General features: G+C 36.2%; 1 protein-coding gene across 1 annotated transcript in view; it reads left to right on the top strand.

Moving 5' to 3' along the window:
* LOC138330345 (G-protein coupled receptor GRL101-like) overlaps nucleotides 1-12138 on the top strand; it is a 34046-nt gene that overhangs the window by 8173 nt on the left and 13735 nt on the right. The window contains exon 6 of the mRNA XM_069277909.1: nucleotides 10754-11114. Coding sequence (XP_069134010.1) covers nucleotides 10754-11114 — 361 coding nt within the window. The remainder of the gene's footprint in view (nucleotides 1-10753; nucleotides 11115-12138) is intronic.

Genomic DNA, 12138 nt, shown 5'->3' on the forward strand with positions numbered 1-12138 from the left:
TTATTGAGAAGAAGTCGTTTTAATGAAAAGTTTACGCACGGCGGACGCACGGCGGACGCCGACGGACGGTGCATGATGACAATAGGTCATTCTGACATTTTGAAGCATTTTACGTCATATTGTATTGCGTAAATCAATCAGAAGCGCTATTTTGTCCCGCCGTCCTTAAAAAATTCTTACCTTTTTTACGTTACCTTCATTTTTCCTGACGTTTTATTGTGTCTGTCATGACATCATAATGGATTTCCAGCCAATGCAAATCGCTGTAGGCTATATTACACTAGCGTCATATGCATTATTACTACACGGGCGAAATCAGGCGGATTGTGTTATAAATTAATATAAATATTTTCTAATCTGAAGGAAAAAAAATAACGTCTATTGTGTTCAAGACACATATTTCAAACACCAGAATAGTTATAAATTAATATAAATATTTTCTAATCTGAAGAAAAAAAAATAACGTCTATTGTGTTCAAGACACATATTTCAAACACCAGAATAGAAAGCATTGTCAGGGCAGAATGTGGATATATATGCCAATTTTAGTTATTGTTAGTTTAACACGAGGGGGTCGTATGGCGGCTGCTTAGGGCCACCTCGAAATCTCACAACCTTGCAACCTCGATCTGGAAGTCAAGGTCGCGAGGTTGCCATTGACAAATGAGTTATATCCGATAATTGATGATTATCTCTCTTGCAACTTCTATTCAATTATAGGTCTAAGACTAAAAACTTACAGGTAAGTCATTTTCTAAAACAGACTATAACTTACCTGTAATTAGCCCCTATTGTTCTCTATTGTTCCTCCGCCTAATGTTAAAATAGGATATGTTGGCTGAGTGGAAAGACACCGTGTTGGAGACCGTATTGTAAAGGACTAAAGGTACGCCATAAACTTTAGAAAGAGGTGAGACTTGCCTGAAAATCTGGTAAACTCAGACCAGCTGTGATTTTCATAAATGTATGTTAATTAAAATGCAAAGAAACTAGCTCTCATCTTATACATGTATAGCATAGAACACATCATGATGCGGACAAAAACCATCCTTAAATGACCGTAATTGCTACTATATACAATAGAAAGTAAACTAAAACTCGTTCATTGTTTTGAAATTCAATATTCAAATACGAAGAATTTATTAACTCAACAATCTTTATGTATCTATAATATAGAATTATATCGCAAATGCCTCGTGTATTTATTGCTGGTAGGTACATTTTATGCTAATGAGTAACACACTAAGACCTGAATATCATTGCATTTATACCTAAAATATAAACTACACTCATAATGGTTTTATATTTGGGATACGAATAAAACCTATAGTGGCAGTGTAATGAAAAGTCGTTGATGGTATTTCTCTAAGTAAAGTTCATTTACGCTGCTTCATTCAAACTGACATTATTTCATTTTCTTAAGAAAAGTCATAAGCGCCTTTTCTTTCTTTTTTTCAGCATTTTCCATTTTCAGTTTCATTTTTTCAGCAGCTGCTTCTTTCTTTTGTTTTTTCTCCTGAATAAGTGTTTCCGATGTCAGAAGCCGATGACTCGTAATCCTTTTCTTCCCTTTAGGTTTTGGAGTCCGGGCGACTGGTTGGGTTTCAAAACTGAACAAATTATTAAGTTCCATATTCCAATCAGCACTTGCTGATGTTGATTGAGTTGATGGAGATGGTACTGTAGCTGCCGAAGATCATAATGGATCGCAGCTGACTGTCGAACTTGGATTGATGACCGCGGTTTCATCGACCGTTATCTCTGAGCCCAACGCAATTTGCGAAAGGAGCTGTAGATCCTCAAAATCTTCCACAGAGACTTCCGACACAACATTGAAAGGAGACATATCCAGATCTATCTCTGGAATATTTCCAGGTGCACATGCTGTCTCGCTTGGTGTCGCCGCAGAAAGGGGGTGAGGAACAGAGGCAACCATGTCAGTGTCCGAGATATTCTTGGTATCATCTGTTGGCTGAGACGGGGCGATAGCGTCTGCAGGTATCGCTTCCGGATTCAACGGAAATATACCGCACGCCTTGAATCCCTGCTGAATATTGTGGGACGTGAAGGAAGCTTCGTAAGCTTTCTTGAGTAGACCTGGCCATGTCCACTTCAATACAAGATTTCCCGGGGACGATGACGTGAACTCCGAACACACTTTATTGTAGCACTTTTTGAATGGTCCGAAAACGCAGCGGTCAAGAGGACATAAAAAGTGAGTGGTGTGAGGAGGAAGAGCAAATATATGAATGTTATTTTTCTTTGCTTCTTCCAGGAAATCAACCCCTTCGTGTGATATGTGTTGATCCAAAATGAGAAGTTGTGGTCGTTGTGGTCCTATTTCCTTTAAAAAAACATCATTGAGCCATTTCAGAGCGCCGCTCTCCTCAATCCAGGCCTTACCTTGATAAGTCCAAACGGCATTTACAGGGCCGTTTTCTCGGTCAAATCCGTTCAGCGACTTTGGCGTTTTCCCCTTCACTATTATCATCGGGGACAGAGCCTTGCCTGCTGCATTTATACAGGGCAGCATAGTAGCACTCTCCCTGGAATTCCCCACAACACCTGGAACGCTTCTAGCTCCTTTCCTTGCAATAACGGATACAGGTTTGTGCTCCAGTTGGCAACCAGTTTCGTCCATATTCCATATTTTGTCCGGAGAATTCTGGAGGTTAAGGCTTGTAATTACTTCCGAGAGGTCCTGGAAATAGTTGGATAGCGTCACTTGATTCATGTTCCTTGCCCTAATGCTTGAAAGTTTTTCGGGTTTTCTCAATGCAATGGACGGATTTCTTTGACGAAATCCGTCCCACCAAGCCTGTCCAGGTTTTCCACCTTTGAACGGCGTTTTGATTTTCATATTTGTTGCTAAACGAGCAGCTTTGCCAAGTAATTGCTGCCTTGACAATCCAAAGCCTTCATTTGCTCGCCGTTGTGCTATTTCTACCATTTCTTTCTCTACCTCTGCCGGGAAAACAGTTTTCCTACCCGAACGACTTCCTAGTGCAACTTTCCCCGACACGTGGTCGGATAATGTTGATTTTGCGATGCCGAATGCCTCTGCAGCTTTTCTAACAGAAAGACCTTCGTTTCGGACCGCATTTACCGCTCTATGCATCCTATCGTCATTAGTCTTTTGGTAAATACCTTTTGATTTGTGCGGCATTCTGTTGATAAAAGAGTTTACATTTGTAACATCGATTTGCACGTATTACCAGGAATTAGCACAGGAAATCACCTCTGTATATTTCATTATTGGATTAAAATTCGGTTATAAAAGCCACTTTAAAAACATTGAAACAGTCTGTTGGAATAACCTTTGACACATCTTGAAAATCCCAGTACTTATTCCTAAGTCAATGTCGTTATAAAAGTGCTTACTTGCAGACAAGTTTTATTATTTTGAATTGTTTGAGGGACAAATTAAGCTATCTTGATAAGGCATCGATGACCAAAAAAATCCAAAGCTTTGCAAACGGATTCATATTCCTTGCGCTATCGCGCAATATGATATATAATCTGCAAAGCTCTGTCATCTATTTTGAACATTGGTGCCATATCAAGACAGTAAATTATTTAATTATGTTGGAGGTCTTTGTTGAATATGTTGGAGTTAAATCGACATATCAGTACTGGCAATTTTATCTATAAAATAGAACAGCCATTTTTACGTCATACTGTTAATAAAGTCGGATCCGGATCTAGACATCTTTGTTTAACGGTCCATCAGCAGCTTCAACTAGACCTCATTTGGGCTTGGTTATAATTGTAAAAATCCGTTTGTATTTAAATTGCCTAATCAAAACCAAATTTGCTCTTTCAGCTATTTTTTTTTTTTTTTGCTATTTTCAGTGACTATATCTAAATAAAGTTCATTTGGAATTCGCCAAAATGTTAATATGAACATAGTGGTTTTGATTATCATATTTTCGCTATAGGCATTGGTTATTACACATACATCATAGAGGTATGACAATTAGTTTTAATTTATATATATTTGAACCATCCACTGGCATTCAGAGTGGTCATGAATTCGCCCGTTAAACACGTGAACCATGTAGAGTAAGTGTTACACAATTCTTTTTATATATACCTCTAAAGCCTGTATGAATATTCTCTCCGGTGGTTCTAACTATGTTATAAACTGTAACTAATTCCCAGGTCCCTGTGGCATACATCGGGCTACTTAATTGTTAAGAGTTGTGTCCCTTTTATATGTTAGGGCTTATCATCTTGATTACCTAATTGCTAATTAACAGTATGGGTTTAATTATTATGAACTGTTTATAATTTTACGGTTATATAAAATACGTATGTTGTAGCTATGTGAGAATGATTATTGGTGAATTGAATCAAGTATTTATTTGTGAATTTCTGCATACCAGGTATAACAGACCAAATTTAGAGATACAAAAGCATTCTATTAGATATTCATTCGTCGTAACGATCGAGGTGGGAAATAGTGTCAAGTAGAGGGCTAAACCTTAATCTTGACTTTAAACACCCAACAAACGATCCAAGTAGTAAAGCTGGAACTAGGTTGTTACTAGATTTCTCGTACTGTTATCTGTAACATCGTTAGATTAGGACGTTACATGTAATTCTTTACTGATACAGGCAAGGTACTGTAAGTGACTAAGCTGAAAAAGTTTCGTGTTGGGAAAGTCAAGATTCCACTGTCGTATCACGTTTTTTAATGTGTGCAGATTTGATACTGATTTAATTTAAGACTTAATCTTTCGGCGTATATAGTTGATTTGGTCATACTGTAGATGAAAAGAATGTCATAAAATTGAGGATACTCTATATATCAAAACATTGTAAAACCAATCGCTGTTCGGTTGATATACGACTATGTTCATGATTTAGCTTGCAACAATTTTTTTTAAGGTTATGCTGAATGTGTTAAACTGTGATTTCAAGAACACTTTATCATACTTGAAACTTGTATCTGTAATGTTGCACACTACAACAAAATAAAATGGGCGCAAAATTTCTGACGCCAGAGAATATATACATTTATAAGTAGAAAATAAAGAGTCTATGAGTGAAAGAATTATAAAAGATTAAAAAGTATAAGACAATATATTTGTTTCTTAATTACAGTATTTTTGTTCTGGTTTTGAACTTTTGATTCTAATTTGTAATTTCAAACAAGACACCATTTCTCGTCAAGTGAGACGCTGCTACGTCTAGTCTATCACTTTCCATTTGACAGTAGAGATCACATCTCTGTTGTGGACCACTTCTTCTGTTCATTACTTGTGGCTCATCAATGGGTATAATGAAACAAGAAACATTAGCCTCCATTATCCTACTGAGTACATATGCATTTTCTCGCTTCAAATAGCCCTTTCGTGTATTCCCGTCAAGAATTTCTATAGCATTTGAATCTTTAGGGTTATGTCTGTCTTGACGAAGTCTATACTTTTCTCCCAAACTCAACCTGCCTCTTCCCCAGTGGTGCATTCCAACAGCCCAAAGGTTTTTAATTATCAAAGTCTGCATTCCTAAAAGAATGACATAGCGCATTATTATCAAATGAAAGATACAGAGGCAATTTTATACGTATTACCAATCAATCAATAAACATACAGATCTGGTCTATGTACATTTTGTTACAATAATGTCTATATATATACATGTGTATAATAAGGGAAATAATATTTTAAATAAATGGAAAGATACAAAACTAAAAAGAATCAAAAGAATAAGAAACTCAACAAACCAAACTGAAAATGTAAAATAGAAAACGACGATATTCCCGAGAACTCCGATACTGGATCCTGTGCTTGAAGTTCCATTGCTCATTTCCAATTGGTAGGATATGGTGTTTGGAAAATATGAAAACAAAAGAAAACGTTTAAAAACAAATTATTTCAAACCTAGAGACTTTAGAGGTCATCTGTACATAAACATCATGTTTTGAATACAGTACAAATAAATTAGATCCAGCTACTGTAGAAAGTGTAAGATATGCATGCTGATCAATTTATAAGATATTGCTATGTAAATAATGTGTTTTTGTACAATACATCTGTAGTTATATAACAAATTAGATATGCAATCAATCAAATATAAAGTTGTCCGATTTTCCCCATGTAGATGTCCGGATTTCCCTCTATGGTAAATTTGCTGTATGGGGAAATCCGGACATATCTTATCGGGAAGAAACTTTATTTTTTAATGTTATAACATCATTTTCATAGTTTGCATTAAGGCAATAAAATGCTGAAGAATTCATAAACCAATAAGCATCATTTCTTTAACAGAAACATACCTTAGATCGAAATGTTAAACGTTGTCTATCAAACGTGACGGTACCGTCGAAAATCGTGACCGTGTTGTACCAATTCGAAATAGGCGGGGAGAGGTCACGAGTACAGGTCACGTACAAAGGGAGGCAACTCGCTCAGTAAATCGCCGATTCGTTCTCGGAATCGCGCTTGAAACGCACCTTCGTTATAAAGTAATATACAGTGGCTACCGGGAAGCAGGGGCTTCAGACGCAAAGTTTTATTTAACAGTCCGAATTTCCCCATGTTTACCCTATTGATTATGGTTTTATAAAAGGTGAATTCTCTGTAACTTAAAGGCAGGAAATTGTAGCATTTAAAACAAAGGAGTTTTTTTTAAATTGAAGACCAACCTCTTTACTGTATATTGTGTATACAATTACATCCGGCTCAATGGCGTAAAGGATGATTTGTTTTTCTAAACAACTTGATAAGTAGGGGTTTCATTGCAGGTAGGTATACAAGTGAAAATACTAGATTGATCTATGGCATTACGGAATTTGCAAAAGAAATTCATATACCTGATATACTTTAAGTTACAGATTTTGAAAAGGCATTTGATTTAGTTCGTTGGAAATTCATTCACAATGTTCACAACCCTAATGCTCGTTCTTATATAAATCATGGTGGAAATATTTCAAACTTCTGAAAAGTTTGAAATGAGCATGTCTTCTGGGTGTGGATTGGTAGTAAACATACAATGATGATATATATTTCCAATAATGAATGGGGTATAACAAAATTACAGGATTAGGTATAGACTTAAGTGTTAACATACATATAATCCATCGACTAAACTATGATAAAAAAAATCAAAGTACTGATAGTAATAATTCGATACGATAATGTGCGATTACTGTCGATGTTAGTGTTTTAAAAAACATATTTTACTATCCCTCTCGAGAGGATACGGGTGGATATAGAGTATAGATATTCCCCAGAATGCAACATTCAAGATGGCGGAATGTTGAATCCAGTGTTTAAGCATTTTCAGATGAGTGTTTCAGCATGTAACAAGTTAAATCTCCAGTGTTCAGTATGTTTAATTCAGTGTTTCAGCATGATTAATAGCATATGAACATGTTTTAGCATGTTAAATGCATAATGAGCCATCTACACGCACTACTTACATGCCAAACCACAATGACGTCATGAAAACTAACTCTGCACACTCACTACTGACATACTAAACATCAAATCACGTCATGAAAACTAACCCTGCACACTCGCTACTGACATACCAAACCTCAATGACGTCATGAAAACTAACCCTGCACACTCACTTAACTGACATACCAAACCTCAAATCACGTCATGAAAACCAACCATGCACACTTACTGCTGACATACCAAAACCTTAATCATGTCATTAAAACCAACCCTGAGGTTACTTTTAATAAAATAATGACATTTAAATAAACAGTCAAATTAAGATTTCTCTCTTCCACCACGCCCCTGTTTGTTAAACTATTTATATTGTTTTTTCTTATATTTTAATAACATTATTATGTTGAATATACATATCTAGCAAATTAGACCCCAATGTTTTTTGGTATACATCAAAGTTAACCTTATCAACAACACACAACCGTGGAGGGACATCTGCAATGAGAAAATGATAATCTTAAAAACTACCAGTCATGTACTTCCGGTATGTATAGTTTTCACCGCTAAGTGGTATTATTGAAACGTCACATTTCGAATGCTAGCACGTGAGCGTTGCAGCTGTCCTAGATTCCGGAGAGGATACACGCGGTAAGTTATTCTGAATGGATTTTTTGATAATTCTTTTTTATTATATTTTTGTGAAGGAAAATGATTTCTTGAAATCAACATATATTTAAAAACACACCTACACTTTTTTTCCATTCATTTTTTTTTCTTTTTTTCCCACAGATCCTTACTTGATTCCGTTCAAGGAGATTGAAAGTAAGAGAGCTCTGGAAGTTTTTCACAAACATTTTTTTATGTAAAACAGTAAAAAATAAAAATATATTAAGAAAAACTGTTGTATTGTTTTTTTATATTAGGTCACCTGAGACGAAGTCTCAAGTATTCTAATCGTCCGTCGTGCGTTGTATGTTCGTAAACAATTAATATTTTCGACTTCTGCTCCAAAACAGCTGAAGCAATTTCAATGAAATTTTGCACAAACCTCCTAAAAGGCCAATCAAAATTGTGAATTATATGGTCAACATTCCCGGGGGGGGGGGGGGGGGGGTGCTTTGGGAGGGGCCAAAAGGGGTAAAATTGACTAAAATTTCAAAAATCTCCTCCACTCAGAGATGTGGTGGAATCAAATACTCTTCATAGATAGAAAGGTCTTTAGGCCCTTTATAGCAATTGTGAATTATATGACTCTGGGGTCTCTCGTTTCCCCCTGAGGAGGGGGTTAAGTTTACTATAGTTTATATAGGAAAAACACATTTTTGAACATTATTTGGTTATTTGTAATAGGAAATGAGTCAACTATTGTCAGAATTATCAGTATAAGATGGTCATTGAATCCTTTTAACAAATTTTCCATGACTGACCCCCAGGGGCCAGGAAAAACACATTTATGAACATTATTTGCTTATTTTCCATAGGAAATGAGTCAAACTGGGTTAGAATTATAAGCCTGCAATAGCATTTTAACAGCATATCCATATTGGTCCTAGTCGACCCCCAGGGGCCAGAGGAGCGGGGCGAAAAGAGGACAAAATGGTTAAAATTTCAAAAATATTCTTCTAAATTCACAGATTTGATGGAACCAGATACTTTTCATATGTTATAAGGTCTTAAGGCCCTTTACAAAAATTGTGAATTTCATGGCCCTGGGATCTCAGATTTTCCCCTGGGGAGGGGGTCAAATTACTATAGTTTATATAGGAAAAACACCTTTATGAACATTATTTGCTTAGTTTTCATAGAAAATTAGTCAAACTGGGTTTGAATTATTAGCCTGAGATAGCATTTCAACGTCATATCCATATTGGTCCTGGTCGACCCCCAGGTGCCAGAGGGGCGGAGCCAAAAGGGGTCAAAATGGATAACATTTCAAAAAATCTTTCTCCTGAATTCACAGATTTGATGGAATCAAATACTCTTCATAGGTTAAAAAGTCAAATTTGTAAAATCACTCACTGACTTCAAGGGCCTGATGGGCCAATATATAGTGTTTATATGTCTTTGTTTCATTTTGAATCTGATCTCAGGTGACCGTTAAGACCCATGGGCCTCTTGGTTTTAAATAACATTATTAAGTTGAAAATATACATCAAAAGTCAATAACAAGATCTCTAGCAAATAAGACTCCCATGTTTTTAGGTCATCTGACCTATAGTCGTCATGTTTTGTCCGTCGTCGTGCGCAGTGCGCCGTGCTTTCACATTTTGGCCACAGCAGCCATCTTCAAAACACATTTTGAACTTCTTCTCAAGTTCTACAAGTGCGATTTAGCTGCAACTTGCATGAAACGACCCTGATATGATCTGGTTGATCCAAAATCGAAGGTGGCTACCAAGACACCATATATGATTAATTTGACTATTGCCGAGGTGGTCAGATGACCGTTAAGGCTCTTTGGTCTCTTGTTTGGTGATACAATTGGTCCTTGTCGTACACAATAATAACATTAATACAACGTGTTTCCTATAATATAAACAGTATCCTAACAAAAACTGTAGTTTGCTCGAAGGCAAATTCGTCAAATCGTGTTTTCTGTACTATTTTAACGTAATTCTTGTTCGGACGAGATGTCTTCACTAACATGCAGTGCTTCTTAATCAGCACTTTGATCTATATGATGGTTTATTGGGGTTTGACTAAAAGAAGTTGCAAAAACTATTCATATCAAGTAATTCTGAAGCGATTTGTTATTCATGGATTACACAAATGAACGTAGATATGTTCTATCGACATTTGATAGTACTCCGGATTTGAATTAGACAAAATGCAATTTAAATGTGCATTCAACGTTATGAGAAATATAATTTTTTTTATGTCTGATGTCCACAGAAACTAACAATATCAAATTACGTTTCCCTATATAAAAATTTAATTTTAGTCAATTTTCCTTACAAACAAACAACATTTTAACATTACAGATACTTAATAAAGTGTGCTTGTGAGTATTTACAACTTTGGAACAAAGTGGCTTCGTTCTGGCATGTTCAGGCGTGTTCCGGAACAAGATTTTTATATACACTATTAGATGCGCCATATATATGTCTATCCAAGCATTAGGTAAAGGATCGCTTTCATTCGTGGGCGGTTTTAGACCATTCCAGCAATAGCACCTTTATTAAAATTATAATCTAGCTGAATACATCTTACTTGATTTGTATAACATTATTGATACTATTAACTGCAATGTATTTGCGAAAGTATGATTCTTTATAGTTTTCTGGCAACTGCCCGAGTATGGTGGTCACTTCTTTCCTATACTTATCTTATACCATATTTTCTGCCATCAGGGTATGAAACTGTCACCTGCTCCTTCCCGAGTAAGAACGTCAAACAGATGTCTTGGCCATTCTCCGCATTTATTGGACGAATCTCATACGATACGGCCTGTCGTTTTAGAAACCGACGCTATGGTTCCATAAATATCAAGCTCGTTGATGATCAGCCTGTACCTATCCGGTATAAAAATGAGCATATGTTGGGTGTGTTGAGGTACCGCTCACGACAGTGCTACCAACGAGTGCAGATATGTTTCAACGACTTCAATGATACAGTTCCGCAAATCTTTGTTAGTAGCGAATTGGACAGTCTTCAAATGCGCAACATAACTTTCTGTGGAAATCATGGATTAAATTGTCATAAATCTAAAAGGTATGAATATTCCGAAACCACACGAATTCTTGTGATAATAAAGGTCATGTTGGGTAACAATTTTGAAGGTTTTATGAAAATGCATATTACCTCATGTCTTTTAGCTCATCTTCGCCAAATGGCCGGAAAGATTATGCCATAGCCAGGCGTCCGTCATCTGTCGTCTGTCCGTCGTCTGTCCATCAACGTTTCCCTTTATATCGGTACTACATAATATAGTCACACAGTTCTGTATTGATTGTACCCATATTTGTCAAGAAACGTCCCAGGGGAAGGGAAACACAGTTGGTGTAAATGTTAGCTTTGAAACAAGAGGGTGGATATCAATACGGGTAATTAGATGCAAATCCTTCAAGTCGTCACTAGTCATAGAGTTCGGACTCTGTACGGTGTTTTTGCTGTTTTTGACCCCCAGATGAAATTTCAAGCTATCATTTATTGATTAGATTGCTGAATCCCAAATGTCGATTATATCCCTCATACAATAAGTGTGGTGTGATTGCTGTGTATCATTACAGATATAGTTGCCATGGTATATTGGTAGGTTTTTCTTCTAGAAATCATAGAACGCACCCCTTGAACAAACTTTTTAATCCTCCTAAATATGCATCGTAAATGCTAGCATATTTACCGTTATATTATGTTTGTTCAAAATAGCAATCTATTGTTTCCTACAAAGCCATGCAAAATAGCCAAATGCATGCATATTTCTGATGGCTACATGTATCATAGTAACCAGAAGAATATAGACTATTATCAGAGATGCATCATGGATGTACCAAATATTTAAAAAAAAAAAAAACAAAAAAACTACAGCTTATTTCTGTATGCCTTTGTTTGTATAAATAACCAGGGAGGGTCCTAAGAGAGTTAACACAGGTAAGTTAAAACATTGATCGTACCCACACTTGGCCAGACACATCCTAGGGGAAGGAAAAGAGATTTTGTATAAGAATTGGACGGTCCTAATAGACTGAACAAATGTAAGGCTTTTCAAACACTTCTTGTCATAGAGTTCTACATT

The sequence above is a fragment of the Argopecten irradians genome, chromosome 8 (genome assembly GCF_041381155.1).
Source record: "Argopecten irradians isolate NY chromosome 8, Ai_NY, whole genome shotgun sequence".
In the NCBI taxonomy this organism is placed as follows: Eukaryota; Metazoa; Mollusca; class Bivalvia; order Pectinida; family Pectinidae; genus Argopecten; species Argopecten irradians.